This window comes from Sus scrofa, chromosome 15 (assembly GCF_000003025.6).
Source record: "Sus scrofa isolate TJ Tabasco breed Duroc chromosome 15, Sscrofa11.1, whole genome shotgun sequence".
Taxonomy (NCBI): domain Eukaryota; kingdom Metazoa; phylum Chordata; class Mammalia; order Artiodactyla; family Suidae; genus Sus; species Sus scrofa.
Genome location: NC_010457.5, coordinates 32,224,448 through 32,247,044, shown reverse-complemented (window position 1 = coordinate 32,247,044; position 22,597 = coordinate 32,224,448). Strand labels below are relative to the sequence as shown.

Below are 22,597 nucleotides of genomic sequence, written 5' to 3'. Positions count from 1 at the left end.
ATATACATATTGGCACCTTTTCAAGTCAGGTAAAGTGAGAAAGGACAATAAGTTTTCATTTCCATTGTCTTTTATAATTATATGATTACCTTTATCACTACCCATGCGTTCGCGCATGTGTGTGTGTTCAAATTACTATCTGGTGTCATTTGTTTTCAGCTGAAAGACTTTAATATTTATCGTAAGGCAGATTTGTTCTCAGTGAATTCTCTGCAATTTTACTTTTCTGGGAATTTTTTTGTTTTGCCTTCATATTTGAAAGATAGTTTTGCTGGATATAACATTCTTGGTTAACGGTTGTTTTTTTTCCCCCTTTAGAACTTTGAATATATTTTTCCACCGCTTTCTGGCCTCCACTATTTTGCTGAGAAGTCAGTTACTTGTCAGTTGTTTTTCTCTTGCTTCTTTCAAAATTTTTGTCTTTGAGCTTTTTTACCAAGATTGTTTGTTAATGTCTTTGTGCTTGACCTATTGGAGATTTTTCAGCTTCTTGGATGTGTAGATTTTTAAAATCACATTTGGCATGTTTCAGCCATTTTTTTCCCTTGAGTATTTTTTCTGTTTAGATAATTACATTATATCTATTGATATTCTTTTTAAAAATTTTAAACATCACTATTTTTTTATTAGTCTCTTTTGTGGATGTCTCTTTACTGCACCAAAAATTTATGGGCTGGCTTTCAAAAAAAGATTGCTGGACCCCGGTCTGTAGTTTTCCATTCATAGTCCCCAGCCCTGGATCAAGAAATGTGCACCAGAAGGAACTGGACCAGGCTATGCACCTAGGGTCTGGCAACCCAGCAATTGTGAGGCATTCTGCTCATTTGATATCCAATTGTCATCTGTCTGTTGATATTCTTAATAATATCCCACATTTCTCTGAGGCTCTGTTCATTTTCCTTTTTACTTCTTTCTGTGTTTTTCAGAATGTATAATCTTTATCAGTATGTTTCAAGTTCGCTGATTCTTCTGCCAAGAAGTTCAGATCTGCTGTTGATTTTTTGTTCTTTTTTGGCCACTCTGCAGCATATGTAGTTCCCAGGCCAGGGATCAAATCCAAGCCAGAGTTGTGACCTATGCCACAGCTGCAGTAGTGCTGGATCTTTAACCCACTGCACCAGACAGCTGGGAATCAAACTCTTGACCCTGCCTCTGTAGAGATACTGACAATCCTGTTGTGCTACAGTGAGAACTTCTTATTCTTGTTTTACTGTACTTTTCAACCCCCACATTTCCATTTGGCCTATACACTCACACACACACACGGTTTATATATATATATATATATATATATAATTTCTATCTCTTTATACTGTTTGATAAGTTGTCATATCGTCCTTTTTTTTTTTTTTTTTTTTTTTGGTCTTTTTAGGGCCGCACCTGTGGAAGTTCCCAGGTTATAGGTCAAATCGGAGCTACAGCTGCTGGCTTACACCACAGCCACAGCAGTGCAGGATCTGAGCCACGTTTGTGACCTACACTATAGCTCACAGCAACACCAGATCCTTAACCCACTGAATGAGGCCAGGGATTGAACCCACATCCTCATGGATACTAGTCAGGTTGTTACCACTGAACCACGATGGGAACTTCTCCCCTTTTGCCCATTTTTGAATTATTTATATATATATATATATATATTTTTTTTTTTGCTGTCTCATGATTTTTTTTGTTGATATCTGGGCATTTTAGGTAATACATGATAGCAACGCTGGTTGCAGATTCTCCTACCGCTGTCTCTCTGGATTGTTTTCTTGTTTGGTGACTTAGCTGGAGAACTTAGAGAAGGTGTATTTCCTCTGCAATGTGAAGCCTCTGATGTCACTCCTCAGAGAGTATAACTTGGGTATGTGTACCTTTACCTGGGTATGACAGTGGTTTAGCTGGCAATCTTTGACTGTCTCTTACCCTGATTTCTTTATTGTCTGCTTCATTGGATATCGCACCCAGCTGTTAGGCTGTACTAATTACTGGCTGGTTGCTCTATTGTTTTTGACAATTCTCTTGTGCATTAATTGCTTTATGGTCTTACCCGGTTAAATTCTGACGTGTATTTGTTGAGAACAGTTATGGGTGGAGTTAGTAGCCTCTGATCTTCTCTGCTTGCTTCTCTAGATGTACAGCCTGCTAGGAACAGGATGATCAGGGCCTGCCATGTCTGGGGTAGAATCTCCACCTTAAGAGTATGTGTTGTGTATAGGAAAGGAGCTACCATCTGCTGGATGCATTAACCAGATATTTAGCCTTTTCAACAGTTGGAAGAAATTGCAGATGGTGGAGGCCTGCTCTCCGGGTGATGGAGCTGAGAGGGGAAGGAGCCCCATCTTCTTGGTCACACCAGCCTGGAGTGGAGCTTTTGTCCAGCTGAGCTGCAGAGAGAGGGGGTGGGTCATGGCTTATGTGCTAAAGACTCTCACTGTCTTTACAGAGATTTTATAGATTTTCTTGAGTAAATATTTCTTCATTGCTGTGTGCTATACATTCCTGCATATGGCAATATTTCCTTCTCTTTTATAGCTGAGTAATATTCCATTGTATGTATATACCACATTTTCTTTATCCATTCATCTGTCAGTAAATACTTAGGTTGCTTCCATGTCTTGGCTATTGTAAATAGTGTCACTATGAACATTGGGATACATATATCTTTTCAAATTAGAGTTTCCATCTTTTTCTGATACGTACCCATGAGTGGGATCATATGGTAGCTCTATTTTTAGTTTTTAAAGCAACCACCATACTGTTTTCCATTGTGATTGCACCAGTTTATATACCTACCAACAGTGTAAGAGGGCTCCCTTTTCTCCACACTCTCCTCAGCATTTATTTTTTTAACTCAATGAATTTTATTATATAATAAACCTAATTTTAGAACATTTCCATTCCAAACCCCTGACCCATCCCTCAGCCCCCAACCTGTCTCCTTTAGTAACTGAAAGTTTTTGAAAGTCGGTGAGTCAGTTTCTGTTCATATGATGTTTTTGTCTCACTGTCAAACTTCACTTAGCATGATAATTTCTAGGTCCATCCATGTTGCTGCACATGCCATTACTTCATTCTTTTTATGGCTGAGCAGTATTCCATTGTATATGTGTACCACATCTTTATCCACTCCTCTGCCAGACATTTAGGTTGCTTCCATGTCTTAGCCATTGTATATAGTGCTGCAGTGAACATTGGAGTACCTGTATTCTTTTCAAGTCATGGTTTTCTCTGGATATGCCCAGGAGTGGGATTGCTGGGTCATGTTGTAATTCTGTTTTTAGTTTTCTGAGGAATCACCATACTGTTTTCCATACTGGTTGTACCAATTTACATTCCTACCAACAAACAGTAGGAAGAGGGTTCCCTTTTCTCCAAACCCTCTCTAACATTTATAGTTCGTAGACTTTTTGATGATGGCCACTCTGGCTGGTGTAAGGTGATACCTCATTGTAGTTTTTCATTTGCATTTCTCTAATAATTAGTGATGTTGAACATCTTTTCATGTGTTTCTTGGCCATCTGTGTGTCTTCTTTGGAGAGTTGTCTGTTTAGATCTTCTGCCTTTTTTTTATGGTTTTTTTTTTTTTTTTTTTTTTTTTTTTTTTGCTATTAAGCTGCAGGGTTTGTTTATATATTTTGGGGATTGATCCCATGACAGTCGCTTCATTTGCAAATATTTTTTCCCATTCTGTGGATTGTCTTTTCGTTTTGTTTAGAGTTTCCTTTACTGTGCAAAAACTTATAGGTTTAATTAAGTCCTATTTGTTTATTTTTGTTTGTATTGTCATTGTTCTAGGAGGTGGATCTGAGAAGATACTGCTGTGGTTTATGTCAGAGAGTGTTTGGCCTATGTGTTCTTCTCAGTTTTATGGTATCTGGTCTTATATGTAGATCTTTAATCCACTTTGAGTTTATTTTTTTGTATGGTGTTAGGAAATATTCTAATTTCATTCTTTTCCATGTAGCTGTCCACTTTTCCCAGCACCACTTGTTGAAGGGACTGTCCTTTCTCCATTCTCTATTCTTGCCTCCTTTGTCATAGATTAGTTGCTTTTAGGTGCGTGGGTTTAATTCTGGGCTTTTATCCTATTCCACTGATCTCTATTTCTGTTTTTGTGTCAGTACCCTACTGTTTTGATGACTGTAGGTAGTTTGTAGTATAGTCTGAAGTTAGGGAGCCTGATTCCTCCAGCTCCATTTTTCTTTCTCAGGATAGCTTTGGCTATTCTGGGTCTTCTGTGCTTCCAAACTAACTTGAAAATATTTTTGTTCTAGTTCTATGAAAAATGCCATTGGTAGTTTGATAAGGATTGAATTTAATCTGTAAATTGCCTTGGATAGTATAATCATTTTGACAATACTGACTCTTTCAATACAAGAACATGGTATGTCTTTCCATCTGTGTGTGTCATCTTTGATCTCTTTCATCAGCATCTTATAGTTTTCAGAGTATAGGTCTTTTGTCTTTTTAGGTAGGTTTATTCCTAGGTATTTTATTCTTTTTGATGTGATAGTAAATGGATGGTTTCCCTAATTTCTCTTTTTGATCTTTCATTGTTAGTATATAGAAATGCAGTTGATTGCTTTGTGTTAATTTCGTATCCTGCAACTTTATCAAATTCATTAATGAGCTCTAACAGTGTTTTGGTAGTGTCTTTAGGATTTCCTAGGTACAGTATTATATCATCTGCAAACAGTGGTAATTTTACTTCTTCCTTTTCAATTTGGATTCCTTTTATTTCTTTTTCTTCTGTGATTGCCGTGGCTAAGACTTCCAAAACTATGTTGAATAGTAGTGACAAGAGCAGACATCCTTGTCTTGTTCCTTATCTAAGTGAGAATTTTTTCAGCTTTTCACCATTGAGAATGATGTTACTGTGGGTTTGTCATATATGGCCTTTGTTATGTTGAGGTGGGTTCCCTCCTTTCCCACTTCCTGGAGTTTTGTTGTGGTGTTTTGTTTGTTTTGTTTTTGTTTTTGTTCTTTTTTTTTTTTTTTTTTTGTCTTTGTCTTTTTGCTATTTCTTTGGGCTGCTCCCTTGGCATATGGAGGTTCCCAGGCTAGGGGTCAAATCGGAGCTGTAGCCACTGGCCTTCACCAGAGCCACAGCAATGTGGGATCCGAGCCGCGTCTGCAACCTACACCACATCTCACGGCAATGCTGGATCGTTAACCCACTGAGCAAGGGCAGGGACCGAACCCACAACCTCATGGTTCCCAGTTGGATTCGTTAACCACTGCGCCACAACGGGAACTCCGTTTTTGTTCTTTTTTTAATCAGAAATGGATGTTGGATTTTGTCAAAAGCTTTTTCTGGATCTATCGAGAGGATTGTATGGTTTTTATTCTTCAGTCTTTTAATGTGGTTTATCACATCGATTTGCAGATACTGAAAAATCCTTGCATCCCTGGGATAAATCCCACTTGATCATGGTGTACAGTCCTTTTAATATATTGCTGGATTTGGTTTGCTAGTATTTTGTTGTGGATGTTTACATTTATGTTCATCAGTGATATTGGCCTGAAATTTTCTTATTTTTATCTATCTGGTTTTGGTCTCAGGGTGATGGTGGCCTCATTTAATGAGTTTGGGAGTGGTTCTTCATCTGCAGTTTTTTGGAGTAGTTTCAGAAAGATAGGTGTTTGCTCTTCTCTACATTTTTAATAGAATTTGCCTATGAAGCCCCTCATTCAATAAAGATTGTTTGTTGGAAAGTGGTTTTTTTTTTTTTTTTTTTTTTTTTGGTCTTTTCTAGGGCCACACCCTTGGCATATGAAGGTTCCCAGGCTAGGGGTTGAATCAGAGCTGTAGCCACTGGCCTATGCCAGAGCTACAGCAACGTGGGATCTGAGCCACATCTGCAACCTACACCACAGCTCATGGCAATGCCAGATCCTTAACCCACTGAGTAAGGCCAGAGATCGAACCCACAACCTCTTGATTCCTAGTCAGATTCATTAACCACTGAACCATGATGAGAAATCCTGTTGAAAGTTTTTTAATCACAGTTTCAATTTCAGTACATGTGATTAGTCCATTCATCTTTTCTATTTCAACTTGGTTTAGTCTCGGAAGATTGTATTTTCCTAAGAATTTGTCCATTTCTTCTAGGCTGTCCATTTTATTGTCATATAGTTGTATTTAGTAGTCTCTTATGATCCTTTGCATTTCTCTGATATATGTTTTGACTTCTCCTTTTTCATTTCTTATTTTATTGATTTGAGTCACCTCTCTTTTTTTCTTGATGAGTCTGGCTAAGGGTTTGTAATTTTGTTGATCTTTTCAAAGAATCAGCTTTAATTTCAATGATCTTTTCTCTGGTTTTCTTCTTTTCTATTTCATTCATTTCTGCTCTGATCTTTATGATTTCTTTCCTTCTGTTAACTTTGAGTTTTGTCTGTTCTTTCTCTAGTTGCTTTAGGTATAAAGTTAGATTGTTTATTTGAGGTTTTTCTTATTTCCTGAAGTAGGCTTGTACTGCTATAAAATTCCATCTTAGAACTGCTTTTGCTGCAGCCCATAGGTCTTGGATTATTGTGTCTTTGTTGTCATTTGCTTCTAGATATTTTTAAATTTCCTCTTTGAGTTCTTCAGTGATCCATTGGTTGTTTAGTGGCATGTTGTTTAGTCTCTACGTGTTTGTGTTTTTTGCAATTTTTTCTTATTGTTTTCCAGTCGTATAATGTTGTGGTCAGAAAAGATGCTTGATGTAATTTCAATTTTCTTAAAGTTTCTGAAGCTTGATTTGTGGCCCAGAATGTGATGTATCCTAAGAATGTTCCATGTTCACTTGAGAAGAATGTGTATTCTGCTGCTTTTGGATGGACTGTTTTGTAAATATTATGTCCATCTGGCCTAATGCAGTGTTTAAGGCCTGTGTTTCCTTGTTGATTTTCTGTCTGGGTGATCTGTCCATTCTTGTAAATGGGGTGTTAAAGTCCCCCACTATTATTGTGTTATTGAATTTCTCCTTTTAAGGTTGTGAGCAGTTGCCTTATATATTGAGATGATTCTCTGTTGGGTGCATATGTATTTATAATTTGTTATGTCTTCTTTGGATTGATCCTTTGATCATTATGTAATGTCCTTCTTTGTTTCTTATAATATTCTCTATTTTCAGGTCAGTTTTGTCTATATGTGAGTATTGCTACTCCAGCTTTCTTTTGACTTCTGTTTGCATGGAATATTTTCTTCCATCCATTCATTTTCAATTTGTATGTGTCCCTAGAACTGAAGTGGGTCTCTTGAAGACAAAATATTTATGGGTCTTGGTTTTGCATCCATTTAGTCAGTCTGTGTCTTTTGGTTAGTGCATTTAGTCTATTTACATTTAAGGTAATTATTGATATGTGTGTTCTTATTGCCATTTTACTAATTGTTTTGTATTTGGTTTTGTTAGTCTTTTTTTCTTCCCTTCTTGTCTTATGGTTTGATAACTATCTTTAGTATTGTGTTTGGATTACTTTTTCTTATTTGTGTATATCTATTGTAGTTTTGGTTTGCAGCTACCATGAAGTTTTGATATAGGAATATATATATATATACACACATACAAGATTGCCTTAAATTGTTGGTCTCTTAATTGCAAATGCATCTCTAGTATCCTGCATTTGTACCCTTCTCCTCTCATGATTTCTTGTTTTATTAGCATATTTGTGTATGGATGGTTTCCTACTTTTACTATATGTATGCCTTTACTTGTGGGCCTTGTCATTTGTAATTTCATTTCTAGCTGTAGCCTTTTCCTTTCTACCTAGACAAGTTCCTTTAGTATTTGTTGTAAAGCTGGTTGAGTGGTGCTGAATTCTCTTAGCTTTTGATTGTCTGTAAAGCTTTTGATTTCTCCTTCAAATCTGAAGGAGAGCCTTGCTGGGTAGAATAATCTTGGTTGGAGGTTTCTTCCTTTCATCACTTTGAGTATATGGTGCCACTCCCTTCTGGCCTGCAGGATTTCTGCTGAAAAATCTGTCAATAACCTTATCAGGGTTCCCTTGTATGTTACTGTTTCCTTTCCCTAGCTGCTTTCAATATTTTCTCTTTGTCTTTAATTTTGGTCAGTTTGATTCATGTGCATCTCGGGGTGTTCCTCCTTGGGTTTATTTTATACGGTACTTCTTGTGCTTCCTAAATTTGAATAAGTGATTCTTTTTCTTTTTTCTTTCTTTGCTTTTTTTTTTTTTGCTTTTGCTTTTGCTTTTTAGGGCCACACCTGTGGCATATGAAGATTCCCAGGCTAGGGTCTAATTGGAGCTATAGCTGCCGACCTACACCACAGCCTCAGCAACACAGAATCTGAGCTACATCTGCAACCTATGCCACAGCTCACAGCAGCACCAGATGCCCAACCCACTGAGTGAGACCAGGGATCAAACTTGCAACCTCATGGTTTCTAGTTGGATTCGTTTCTGCTGCACCTTGATGGGAACTCCTGATTCCTTTTCTATATAAGGGAAGTTTTCAGCTATTATTTGTTCAAATATTTTCTCTGGCCTTTTGTCTCTCTCTCTTCTCCTTCTGCCACCCCTGTAATATGGATGTTGGTGAGTTTAACATTGTCCTAGAGTTCTCTTCAGCTGTCTTCATGTCTTTTCAATCTTTTTCCTCTTTTCTGTTTGGCATCAGTCATTTCCACCCATCTGTCTTCCATCTCGCTTATTCGTTCTTCTGCTTCCTGTGTTCTGCTGTTGGCTCCTTCTAGTGAATTTTTTATTTCAGTTAATTGTGTTTTGTATCTCTGCTTGCTTAACCTTCATATCTTCTATTTCTTTGTTCAGTGTTTCTTGCAGTTTATCAGTCTTTGCCTCCAGTTCATTTCCAAGATCTTGAATCATCTTTACTATCATTAGTCTAAAGTCTTTTTCATTGGAGGTTTCATTGGTAATCTTTAGATCCCTTAGCTGTTTTTTCTTTATTTTTTTCTTATTCCTTTATCTGAGTCATAATTCTCTGCTTTTTCATTTTGTATATATTTTTGGTGTGGTCTCCTTTTAATAAAAATTTTTTATTATAGTTGCTTTACAGTTTTCTGTACAGCAAAGTGACACAGTTATTTATATATATCTTTTTTTCACATTAATCTCCATCATATTCCATCACAAGTGATCAGATATAGTTCCCTGTGCTGTACAGCAGGATCTCATTGCTTATCCATTCCAGATCCAGTAATTTGCATCAACTAACCCCAAACTCCCAGTCTATCCTGCTCCCTCCCTCTCCTCCTTGGTAAACACAAGTCTGTTCTCCATGTCCATGAGTTTGTTTCTTTTCTGTATATAGGTTCATTTTTGCTGTATATTAGAGTCCAGATATAAATGATGTCATATGGTATTTGTCTTTCTTGTTCTGACTTACTTCACTTAGTATGAAAATCTCCAGTTCCATCTGTGTTGCTGCAAATGTGGCATTATTTTCTTCTTTTTATGGCTGAATAATATTCCATTGTGTATATGTACCACATCTTAATCCATTCATCTGTTGATGGACATTTAGGTTGTTTCCATGTTTTGGCTATTGTTAATAGTGCTGCACTTAACATAGGCTGCGTGTATCTTATTCAGTGAAAGTTTTTTCTGGATATAGGATATATAGCTTGGTCATAAGGTTGTTCTATATTTAGTTTTCTGAGGTACCTCTATACTGTTTTCCATAGTGGTTGTTGGTCTCCTTTTTGCAGACAGTAGGGTTGTAGCTTCTCTTGCTTCTGGTGTCTAACCACCTTATGGCTGAAGTTGGTACAGGGGCTTGCTGCAGGCTTCCTGATGGGAGGGTCTGGTGCCTGCCCACTGGTAAGTGGAGCTGATTCTTATACCTCTGGAGGGTGAGTCTTTGTCCCTGGGTGTGATTAGAGTTGGCTCTTTGTCTGGGTGGTCTTAAGGCAGCCTGTTGGCTGATGGGTGGGGCTATATTCCAATTTATTATTTGGCCCAGGGCTTCTCAGCCCTGATGGGTGGGGCCACATTTTTCCAAAATGGCTACCTCTACAGGAATTCACACTGATGATTATTCCTGAGACCTTTGCCTCCAGTGTCCTTCCTCCCAACAAGCCAAAGTCACCCCCTGTTTTCCCAGGAGATCCTCCAAGAACCACAGGCAAGTCTGACTTCCATTCCTATGGAGTCTCTGCTTTGTCCTGGGCCCCAGTGCACACAAAAGCCTGTGTGCACCTTTGAAGAGTGGAGTCTCCATTTCCCCCAGTCCTATGGAGCTCCTACACACAAGCCTGACTGGCCCTCAATGCCAAATGCTGGGGGGGGGGCGGCTCCTCCTCCCAATGCCAGATCCCCAGGTGTGGGAACCTGATATGGGGCTCAGAACTCTCACTCCAGTGGGTGAGTCTCTGTGATACAGTTACTTTCCAATCTATGGGCTGCCCACCTGGTGAGTACAGTGTTGCTTATATTGCATAATCGCCCCTCCTACCTTCTTCGTGTGGCCTTCTCTTTGTCTTCTGGAGTAGGATATCTTTTTAGTAGTTTCCAGGTTATTTTGTTGAAGGGTGTTCAGCAGTTGCTTGTAATTTTGTTGTTATGAGAGAAGGTGAGCTCCAGTGCTCCTCTGCCATCTTAATCCCATCTCCTCTTCAGCATTTGTCATTTGTAGACTTTTTGATGATAGCTATTCTGATCGGTGTGAGGTGGTACCTCATTGTGGTTTTGTTTTGCATTTCTCTATTAGTGATGTTCAGAATCTTTTCATGTGCCTGTTAACCATTTGTATGTCTTCTTTGCAGAAATGTCTGTTTAAATATTCTGTCCATTTTTTGACTGGGTTGTTTGTTTTTTGACTGGGTTGTTTGTTTTTTGACATTGAGTTGTATGAGCTGTTTGTATATTTTGACTATCAAGTCCTTATCAGTTGCATCATTTGCAAATATTTCCTCCCATTCCGTAGGTTGTATTTTTGTTTTGTTGATGATTTCCTTTGTTGCACAAAAGCTGTTAAGTTTTATTAGGTCTCATTTGTTTATTTTCACTTTTATTTCTTTGGCCTTGGGAGACTGCTCTAAGAAAATATTGCCGTGATTTATGTCGGAGAACGTTTTACCTGTGTTCTCTTCTAGGAGTTTTATGGTGTCATTTCTTATATTTGGATCTTTAAACCATTTTCAGTTTATTTTTGTATATAGTATGAGCGAATGTTCTAATTTCATTGATTTTTTTTTTTGAGGCTGTCCAGCTTTTTGGACAACAGTTACTGAAGAGCCTGTCTTTTCTTGATTGTATATTTTTGTTTCCCTTCTGGAAGGTTAATTGGCTGTAGGTGTATAGGTTTAGCTCTGGGCTCTCTCTCCTGTTCCATTTATCTATATGTCTGTTTTTGTGCCTTTACCATGCTGTCCTGATTACTGTAGCTTTGTAGTACAGTCTGAAGTCTGGGAGGGTTATTGTTGTTAGTGTTGTTCTTTTTCTTCAGGATTGCTTTGATAATTCTGTGGGTTTTTTGGTTTTTTTTTTTTTTTTAGATTCCACATATAAGTACAACACATTCTCTAACATAGCTGCAGTGTGATTAGCACATTTGGGAAATTCAACAAAGATTCTGTAATAATAGTTGATAATTGTTCTGTAGTATTCACTGCATGGCATTCTTAGGCTCAGCTATGCTTTCTGATGTATAGGACACAGGGCCACATTTATACTAGACACACTTCGAAGGACATGGGGCAGGAGCCACAGCCAGTGGCAAAGGTAGAGCATGGTTTAGGGGCCCAGAGGAAGAGTTGTAGCAGATGGTGCTACAGCTGCTTAGCCTTACAAGCTTCATGCCCTCCAGTATAAAGTCAGAAAGACAAGAGTACCCATTGTGGTTCAGTGGTTAATGAATCCTACTCGCATCCATGAGGACGCAGGTTAGATCCCTGGCCTTGCTCAGTGGGTTAAGGATCCAGCGTTGCTGTGAGCTGTCGTGTAGGTTGAAGAAGCGGTTTGGATCTGGCATTGCTGTGGCTCTGGTGTAGGCTGGTGGCTACAGCTCCAATTCAACCCCTAGCCTGGGAACCTCCGTATGCCACAGGTACGGCCCTAAAAAGACGAAAGACGCAAAAAAAAAAAAAAAAAAAAGTCAGAGAGGCGGAGCTCCTAGGCCCACAGGAGACATGCTTATTCCCAGAGGTATGGCACGCAGGGGAGCCCAAGTGACAAGATCCAACAGGTGTTCACAGACCTCCACTCAGGTGCCATTTGCCCATCAGAGGTCATTTTTACTTTAAATGTTGTCCCTGACACATGGCTGTCAGCTTTGTAGAGCCAGAAAGTGCAGTATAAGTCACATTCTTACACAAAAGGTGAAGGGGTTTTGTTACTCTGCTCTCTACAACACTCCATATTGAGGTTTGCCAGTTGTCCCAGTACTGTCCTTTCTAGCAACCTTTTTTTTCATCTAGCATCATGTGTTGTGTTTAGTCACACCTCTTCATCTGTGACAGTACCTTAGCTTTTGTCTTTTAGGACCTTGCCATCTTTGAAGAGTACAGGCCAGCTGGCGGATGGTCCCTTTCACGGTTTCCTTGTGATTATGTTCAGGAGATGCGCTCTGGCGGAGCACTGCAGGTGTGGTGCTGTGCCCTCCTCAGTGCACCCTCTGGAGGCACAGGATGTTGGCTTGTCCCATTGCCGATGGTGGTATCTTTAACCATTTGGTTAAGATGATGTCTACCAGGGTCTTAGAGTACTGTAAAGATCACTTTTTCTCTTTGTGATTAATAAAAAACTGGTAGAGGTGATTCATGGAGACTGCATGACAGTCCTGTCTCTCAACAAAGTTTCATGTACTTATTTTACTCTCCATTGATGGTTTTTGTCTGACTCAGTTTTTATTGTAACATTGTCAAATGGTGCCATTTGAGCTTAACCATTCTTCCTACTCTGTCATTATTTATTGGTATCACAATTTTTTTTTTTTTCCCTGCCCATGGCATATGAAAGTTCTATGGCCAGAGACTGAGCCTGGGCCACAGTGGTGACCATGCTGAATCCTTAACCCACTTAGCCACCAGGAAACTCTCTTGGTCTCATTTTTTTTAAAAGTACTGTTTAAATACCCGTAGCTGTGCTCCTCAATGAAGTAGGCTGGCTTCCTGTATCTTCATTATACCAAATTACTGAGACTTAAAACATCCAAATAGAATTAGGGTTTTTAATCTGGAAGTGAGAAAAAAAAAAATCCTCTTAGATTAGGAACGTTTTGACATACTTGACAAAGTGAGGGATGATTGTGACAGGGAGGCCTGGACAGCTGCTCCCATCTCTGCCTGCCTGGGCAATCATGGCAACATAGGAGGGAGGTCCAGGAGGGTAAGAGGGAAAGCAGTTTATATAATGTCAGGTCACTGAGTGAATGAATCTAAGGATCTCTTTTCAACCATTTCCAAATGGTTGCAAAAAGAGCTGGGTCACAAAGGTTCTACATTATGAACATTGAGTAACTTGTTAAGTATATGCTAGTAAAATTATCATATAAATAGGTTTCAGTAAATGCATGAGGGGGTTGGACTTTGAAGGCTAAATATCTTTTTTTTTTTTTTTTTTTTTTTAGGGCTGCACCCACGGCATATGGAAGTTCCCAGGCTAGGGGTCAAATCCAAGCCGCGTCTGCGACCTACACCAGAGCTCAAGGCAATACTGTATCCTTAACCCACTGAGCAAGGCCAGGGATCAAGGCCAGTATCCTCATGGATACTAGTTGGGTTTGTTACCACTGAGCCATGACGGGAATTCCCCCAAATATCATTTGAAGTCAACATATAAAACATTACTCCAAAGAACATTTATGACTCTAGATGACATGTTGAGCTACCCCCCCCAAAAAAAAAACCAAAACCAGTTAATAAAGATTTTATTTGTTTGGGTCAACTTGTGTTGGTTGCAAGAAACATCTTTGCCACTTTTAGTGGTTTCTTTTATGCTGCATTTTTAGGCTAATGATTCTTCACAGGATGAATAAACAGTATGGTACTCCTTGTTCTTTTCAATTTTAGTTTTCATTTAAAAACTTCTTTTAAGTATATAGCATGTAAACCTCTTGCTTCATACTTTCCTGATGTTTTATCTCATTGTTTTATAGGTACCTCTTATTTAACAGACATTGTGTGGTGGGCAGGAACAATTGCAAGTAAGTACCCTGTATGGTGAAAAGCTTAGTCTTCCTAAGTCATTTGACTGGCAAGGGTGGATGCAGGGAGTGGGATGAGCTTAGCTCATTCTTTGAAATGAGGACCAGGAGGATGGGAGGCAGTGGAAGGAGGTGGGAAAGGTTCCTGCTGCCTGTAGTAAGCCTTGAATTTGTCCAGGTCAGACTCTCCTGGGTCTAAGGAAAAAAATAGCTCCTGCTTCCTCATCTGTAGTAGGGCTGTGGGCATTTGGTGACCATTTGCTGAACACAATTGATTTTACAAAGGAGAGTTTCTTCACTCAACCTTAAGTACCAGATCAGAGGTCATGGGATATAACGTAAAAATGGTAACATTAGAATTTTAAACACATAAAGAAAAATTGTGTTAGATTTTTCAGAAGTATCTTGAGGTCTATTTGTCACATATTGTCTTTTTTGTCTTTTTTAGGGCCACACCCATGGCATATGGAGGTTCCCAGGCTGGGGTTGGACTGGAGCTGTAGCCACTGGCCTTCACCACAGCCACAGCAACACCAGATTCAATCTGCATCTACGACCTATACCACAGCTCATGGCAATGCCAGATCCTTAACACACTGAGCAATGCCAGGGATTGAACCTGTGTTCTCATAGATGCTAGTCAGATTCGTTTCCACTGAGCCACGACAGGAACTCCATACACATTGTCTTTTAGGCAAGAAATTTACTAGCAGGTGTTGAGTCATTGAAAAACTTATGTTTTCTTGGGAGTTCCCGTCGTGGCACAGTGGTTAACGAATCTCACTAGGAACCATGAGGTTGCGGGTTCAGTCCCTGCCCTTGATCAGTGGGTTAACGATCCCGCGTTGCCGTGAGCTGTGGTGTAGGTTGCAGACGAGGCTGGGATCCTGCGTTGCTGTGGCTCTGGCGTAGGCCGGAGGCTACAGGTCCGATTCGACCCCTAGTTTGGGAACCTCCATATGCCACGGGAGCGGCCCTAGAAATGGCAAAAAGACAAAAAGACAAAAAAAAAAAAAAAAAAAGAAAGAAAAACTTATGTTTTCTATCTGGATACAGCCCCAGGCATAGGCCTGTGCAGGCAGTAGTGTTTCCACTTGAGTTGCCATCAGAGTGTCACTGGAATAGATCTCAGGCCACTTGAAGGGACATGGAAAGCCCTACACAACCTGTCTTAAAACAGGGATGTGCTAGAAGGAGAGTGGAAATGTTCTCTGTGTTGCACCCACTGTCAGTCACTACCTGTTAGATTGGGAGTTTCCATAGAGCATTGAAATTTCTACCCTAACAAATTGAGCCAGTGACTATGGAGCCTGCTCTCCTCTTCCCTCAGGACTAAAACAAGCAATATTTCCTTCCTAACTGATAATGGAGAAGAAGTAACCCTTTCAGAGCGGAGTCTTACAGAGTTTTACTCTGTGATGAATGCTCGAAGAGAGTTTTATAATTTCAGTGATGTCCTTGTGATTCTCTTGACAGTGGCTGTTGGCCAGATTGGAAACTTCCTGGCTTACACGGCGGTCCCCACAGTCCTGGTGACTCCTCTTGGTGCCCTTGGAGTGCCGTTTGGGTGAGAGCTGGGATTCTGTTTTGGTCTTTAATGCATAGTTTTAGGATATGGAAACTTTTTATTTTATTTTATTTTATTTATTTTTGTCTTTTTAGGGCCACACCCACAGCATATGGAAGTTCCCAGGCTATAGAGTTTGAACTAGAGCTGCAGCTGCCAGCCTACATCACAGCCACAGCAACCTGGGATCTGAGCTGCGTCTGCAACCTGCACCACAGCTCACAGTAACGCCGGATCCTTGACTCACTGAGTGAGGCCAGGGATCGCACCTGCATCCTCATGGATACTAGTTGGGTTTGTTACCACTGAGCCACAGCAGGAACTCTGAAAACTTTTCATTTTAAATGATTCTGTTAAAATCAAAAAAGTAAAATTGTAACCGAAGCTAGGTCTTCAGCATTACACGTCACATGGTTTAATTTTATCCCTTCAGATTTAGTTATGTGAATTACTAACTCTCTCTTCAGCATAGGCTTTAGTGTATTTCATGTCCTAACTTATTCTTGGAAATCAGTGACTGTGATGCCATCACTCTCCTGGTTTTTGCTTTGGAAGACTTACTTCCTAGAGACTAGAGTCTTTCCAGCTCCTTGGCAAGCGATTCTGAGAAATCAGTAAGCAAAACTAGTCAGTTGGTGTTTTATTTGGGTGCCTCAAGAAATTATGGAGGTTGGGACAGAGGATACATGGGCTCCAATGGGTGTGATTCCTCTTGTGAACCTATTTATATTGTTTTACTGTTGAAGAAATCATTAATAAACAGAGATAGGATAGAAGCAAAATAGAATCCAAGTTTCTAACTGATTGATTACATTGGTATTCTGCTGATTCTAGACAGACCTCCAAATCCTTGCAGAGGAGTATGTCTGTGGTGGATGTATTGGATGCATTTAACTGTGTAACTTAAAGTCACTTGGGCTTTAAGTTTCCGTGGCCTAAAAAGCACAAAAAAGGTTTGCACACGTGAACCTTTGAGGATGTGTTTGTAGTACATTGTTCTAATCTAGATGTAGGCCTGATAATCACATGTGGCTCGACATTATTTGGCACTTTGGATGGTCCTGAAGAGCTTGGATTCATGGTTGGTGCTCTCACTAGGGAATCACTACTTCAGCTTCTCAGAGCCCAGCCTCACTCTGTTTCCTGAAAAATAATCAGGCAAATAAACAGTCCAGCCCTGTGACCTTTGCACATTTAATGTGCATATACTAAAAGGCCTTGCTCCTTTCTTGATTAATTTCCAAAGAACTGTCTGTTCTCATGGACTTTGACAATTATGTCAAAGAAATGTTCACTGCTTCAAAGCTTTGGGAGATGTTTCCCAAAGGAATGTGTGAGGTGGCATTATGGATAAGAGTGCTTTCAACTAAGGATCTCAAAGATTTTTTTAAAAAGAAAAAAATTAAAATTAATTTCAAGAAAACAAAGATGTCTATACATGTATATATGTGTATATCTTTTAAAAGAAGTTATCTTTTTTTTTTTTTTTTTCTTTTTTAGGCCTGCACCTGCAATATATGGATGTTCCCAGGCTAAGAGTCAAATCAAAGCTACAGCTGCTGGCCTGGGCCACAGCCACAGCCAGCTCCGGATCCAAGCCACGTCTGCAACCTACACCACAGCTAATGGCAACACTGGATCCTTAACCCACTGAGGGAGGCCAGGGATCATACCTGCATTCTCATGAATATTATTCGAGTTTGTTACCACTGAGCCACAACAGGAACTCCCAGAAATGGGATGAGGTTGCTAGAATTACATAGAGAAAGAAATGAAAAGAATGTGGCCCCTGGAAAAAGATGTTTATGTGGCAGTGAAAGAGAACAGAGAGCCCCCAAATAGATCTACTTTCACTGTAGTGGTTTAATATATAATAAATTAATCATCATGTTATAGAAGTTTTTTTAAAAAATTATTTGGAATTAATTTCCAAATTACAGAAAACTTAAAAGGTTAAGAATAATCAAAGCAGAGTCCATGTGCCCCTCACCCAGACAAATTGATTGGCATTCTTTCACACTTCCTCCCTCGTTTTGTTTCTCTATATTAAAGTTTTTTAAACTTGATGCCGTTGATATTTGGAGATAATTCTGTTTTGGGAGCTGACCTGTGCTTTGCAGGGTGTTTAGGAGCATCCATGGACTCCACCCAGCAGATGCCACTAGCTCCCCCTCCTCAAAAATGTCTCCAGGCATAAGCAAGTGTCCCTTTGTGGAGCAAATCACCCCTGTTGAGAAGCACTGTTCTAGTATGAATGTGGTGTTTGTTTTGTTTTGTGAACCTTTTTGATCCATATGAGAATGATCCTTTACCCTTAAACACTTTGACTTGTATTTCCTAAGACTAGACATCCTCTTCATAAGAGTAGTACAGTCATCAAATTTTTTTTTTTTTATTTTCCCACTGTACAACAAGGGGGTCAGGTTATCCTTACATGTATACATTACAATTACATTTTTCCCCCAGCCTTTCTTCTGTTGCAACATGAGTATGTAGACAAAGTTCTCAATGCTATTCAGCAGGATCTCCTTGTAAATCTATTCTAAGTTGTGTCTGATAAGCCCAAGCTCCCGATCCCTCCCACTCCCTCCCCCTCCCATCAGGCAACCACAAGTCTCTTCTCCAAGTCCATGATTTTCTTTTCTGAGGAGATGTTCATTTGTGCTGGATATTAGATTCCAGTTATAAGTGATATCATATGGTATTTGTCTTTGTCTTTCTGGCTCATTTCACTCAGGATGAGATTCTCTAGTTCCATCCATGTTGCTGCAAATGGCATTATTTTGTTCTTTTTTATGGCTGAGTAGTATTCCATTGTGTATATATACCACCTCTTCCGAATCCAATCCTCTGTCGATGGACATTTGGGTTGTTTCCATGTCCTGGCTGTTGTAAATAGTGCTGCAATGAACATGTGGGTGCACATGTCTCTTTTAAGTAGGGTTTTGTCCGGATAGATGCCCAAGAGTGGGATTGCGGGGTCATATGGAAGTTCTATGTATAGATTTCTAAGGTATCTCCAAAGTGTTCTCCATAGTGGCTGTACCAGTTTACATTCCCACCAGCAGTGCAGGAGGGTTCCCTTTTCTCCACAACCCCTTCAGCACTTGTTATTTGTGGATTTATTAATGATGGCCATTCTGACTGGTGTGAGGTGGTATCTCATGGTAGTTTTAATTTGCATTTCTCTTATAACCAGCGATGTTGAGCATTTTTTCATGTGTTTGTTGGCCATCTGTATATCTTCTTTGGAGAAATGTCTATTCAGGTCTTTTGCCCATTTTTCCATTGGTTGATTGGTTTTTTTGCTGTTGGGTTGTATAAGTTGTTTATATATTCTAGAGATTAACCCCCTGTCGGTTGCATCATTTGAAACTATTTTCTCCCATTCTGTAAGTTGTCTTTTTGTTTTCTTTTGGGTTTCCTTTGCTGTGCAAAAGCTTTTCAGTTTGATGAGGTCCCATGGGTTTATTTTTGCTCTAATTTCTATTGCTTTGGGCGACTGACCTGAGAAAATATTCATGATGTTGATGTCAGAGAGTGTTTTGTCTATGTTTTCTTCTAGGAGTTTGATGGTGTCCTGTCGTATATTTAAGTCTTTCAGCCATTTGGAGTTTATTTTTGTGCATGGTGTGAGGGTGTGTTCTAGTCTCATTGCTTTGCATGCAGCTGTCCAGGATTCCCAGCAATGCTTGCTGAAGAGACTTTCTTTTTCCCCTTTTATGTTCTTGCCTCCCTTGTCAAAGATTAATTGACCATAGGTGTCAGGGTTTATTTCCGGATTCTCTATTCTGTTCCATTGGTCTGTCTGTCTGTTTTGATACCAGTACCACACTGTTTTGATGACTGTGGCTTTGTAGTATTTCTTGAAGTCTGGGAGAGTTATGCCTCCTGCTTGGTTTTTGTTTCTCAGGATTGCTTTGGCGATTCTGGGTCTTTTGTTGTTCCATATAAATGTTTGGATTGTTTGTTCTAGTTCTGTGAAAAATGTCATGGGTAATTTGATAGGGATTGCATTGAATCTGTAGATTGCTTTGGGTAGTATGGCCATTTTTACAATATTGATTTTCCCAATCCAGGAACATGGAATGTCTTTCCATTTCTTTACATCTTCTTTGATTTCTTTGATTAAAGTTTTATAGTTCTCGGCATATAGGTCCTTTACCTCCTTGGTCAGGTGTATTCCGAGGTATTTGATTTTGTGAGGTGCAATTTTAAAAGGTATCGTGTCTTTGTATTCCTTTTCTAATGTTTCATTGCTGGTATACAGAAATGCAACTGACTTCTGAATGTTAATCTTATATCCTGCTACTTTGCTGAATTTATTAATCAGTTCAAGTAGTTTTTGGGTTGAGTCCTTAGGGTTTTCTATGTATAGTATCATGTCATCTGCATACAGTGGCAGTTTTATCTCTTCTCTTCCTATGTGGATGCCTTTTATTTCTTTTGTTTGTCTAATTGCTGTGGCTAGGACTTCCAAAACTATGTTGAAGAGCAGTGGTGAGAGTGGGCATCCCTGTCTTGTTCCAGATTTGAGTGAGAAGGCTTTCAGTTTTTCCCCATTGAGGATTATATTTGCTGTGGGTTTATCATAAATGGCTTTGATTATATTCAGGAATGTTCCCTCTATACCCACTTTGGCGAGGGTCTTGATCATGAATGGATGTTGGACTTTGTCAAATGCTTTTTCTGCACCTATTGAGATGATCATATGATTTTTGACTTTCTTTTTGTTAATGTGGTGTATGATGCTGATTGATTTGCGTATGTTGAGCCATCCTTGTGAACCTGGGATGAACCCAACCTGGTCATGGTGTATAATTTTTTTGGTATGTTGTTGGATTCGGTTGGCTAAGATTTTGTTGAGAATTTTTGCATCTATATTCATCAGTGATATTGGCCGATAGTTTTCTTTTTTGGTGGTATCTCTGTCTGGTTTTGTAATGAGGGTGATGGTGGCCTCATAGAATGTCTTTGGGAGTATTCCTTCTTCTTCAACCTTTTGAAAGAGTTTAAGGAGGTTGGGCACCAATTCCTCTTTATATGTTCGATAGAATTCACCTGTGAAGCCATCTGGTCCTGGACTTTTATTTGTAGGGAGTGATTTTATGACCTCTTCAATTTCATTTCTAGTGATTGGTCTGTTCCGTTGGTCTGTTTCTACTTGATTCAGTTTTGGCAAGCTGTAAGATTCTAGAAAATTGTCCATTTCTTCCAGATTGTCAAACTTGTTGCCGTATAGTTGTTCATAGTATTCTCTTATGGTTTTTTGTACTTCTGCTGTATCCATTGTGATTTCTCCTTTTTCATTTATAATTTTGGTTATTTGGGTTCTTTCTCTCCTCTTTTTAGTAAGTCTGGCCAGGGGTTTGTCAATTTTGTTCACCTTTTCAAAGAACCAGCTCTTGGTTTTATTAATTTTCTCTATTGTTTTTTGAGTCTCTATTTTATTGATTTCTTCTTTGATCTTTATAATTTCCTTCCTTCTGCTGACTTTAGGGCTTTTTTGTTCTTTTTCTAATTCATTTAGGTGGAGGGTTAAGTTGTCAATTTGGGATCTTTCTTCATTTTTGAGAAAGGCCTGTATTGCTATAAATTTCCCTCTGAGCACTGCTTTCGCAGCATCCCATAGATTTTGAGAGGTTGTGTCTTCATTATCATTTGTTTCAAGGTAGTTTTTAATTTCCTTCTTGATTTCCTCATTGACCCATTGGTTTTTTAAAAAGTAGCATGTTTAGTCTCCATGTAGTAGGTTTTTTCTCTTTGCTTTTCCCATGGTCGGTTTCTAATTTCATGGCATTGTGGTCAGAGAAGATACTTGAGATAATTTCTGTGCTTCTAAATTTATTGAGGTTAGCTTTGTGTCCCAATATGTGGTCGATTCTTGAGAATGTTCCATGAGCATTTGAGAAGAATGTGTATTCTGCTTTTTTTGGATGTAGTGTCCTGAAGATATCAATTAAGTCTAACTTTTCTATTGTTTCCTTTAGGATCTCTGTTGCTTTATTGGTTTTCTGTCTAGAGGATCTGTCCATTGGTATGAGGGGGGTATTAAGGTCTCCTACTATGATTGTATTCTCATCAATATCTCCCTTTATGTCTATTAATATTTGTTGTATATATCTGGGTGCTCCTGTATTTGGGGCGTATATGTTGACGATAGTAACATCCTCTTCTTGGATGGATCCCTTAATCATTAAGTAGTGTCCTTCTTTGTCTTTCTTTATGTCTTTTGTTTTAAAGTCTATTTTGTCTGATATGAGTGTTGCGACTCCTGCTTTTCTGTCTTGTCTATTGGCGTGAAATATTTTTCCCCACCCTTTCACTTTCAATCTATATGTATCTTTTGTCCTAAGGTGAGTTTCTTGTAGGCAGCATATTGAAGGTTTTTGCCTTTTTATCCACTCAGCCACTCTGTGTCTTTTGATTGGGGCATTCAGTCCATTGACATTTAAGGTGATAATTGATAGACGATTATTTATTGCCATTTGAACCTCGTGTTCCAGTTGATTCTATGGTTCTCCATTCTTCCTTTCTTTTTTTTTTTTTTGGTTAGATGGTCTCCTGTTATTATCTGCTTGAGTGTACTTTTTTTTTTTTCATTTTTTGCAAATGCAATATTTGGTTTTGGCTTGTGGTTGCCCTGTTTTTTAAGTATGCTAACCCCTTCCCATAATTGTGTGTTTTAGCCTGATGGTCCTGTAAGTTCAAACACTTCATTACTATATTAAAATTAAGAAGAGAAACATACAAACAAACAAAAAGGGTTATTTACTTCCTAACATCCCTTGCCCACATTTTATGGTTTTGATGACTCTTTTTTATTTTTTTCTTTTTAATTTTATTTTGTTTGAAGCATGTTCATGATTAAATCTGTATGCTGGCTTATTTGAGTGACTGCTCTCTGATTGCGGTTTCCTCAGTCCTAGTTCTTC

At 39.0% G+C, this 22,597-nt stretch overlaps 1 protein-coding gene across 1 annotated transcript in view; it reads left to right on the top strand.

Moving 5' to 3' along the window:
• Nucleotides 1-22,597, top strand: part of NIPA1 (non imprinted in Prader-Willi/Angelman syndrome 1) — a 51,208-nt gene that overhangs the window by 13,020 nt on the left and 15,591 nt on the right. Inside the window, exons 2-3 of the mRNA XM_021075606.1 lie at nucleotides 14,048-14,095; nucleotides 15,572-15,662. Of these exons, the coding sequence (XP_020931265.1) occupies nucleotides 14,048-14,095; nucleotides 15,572-15,662 (139 nt within the window). The remainder of the gene's footprint in view (nucleotides 1-14,047; nucleotides 14,096-15,571; nucleotides 15,663-22,597) is intronic.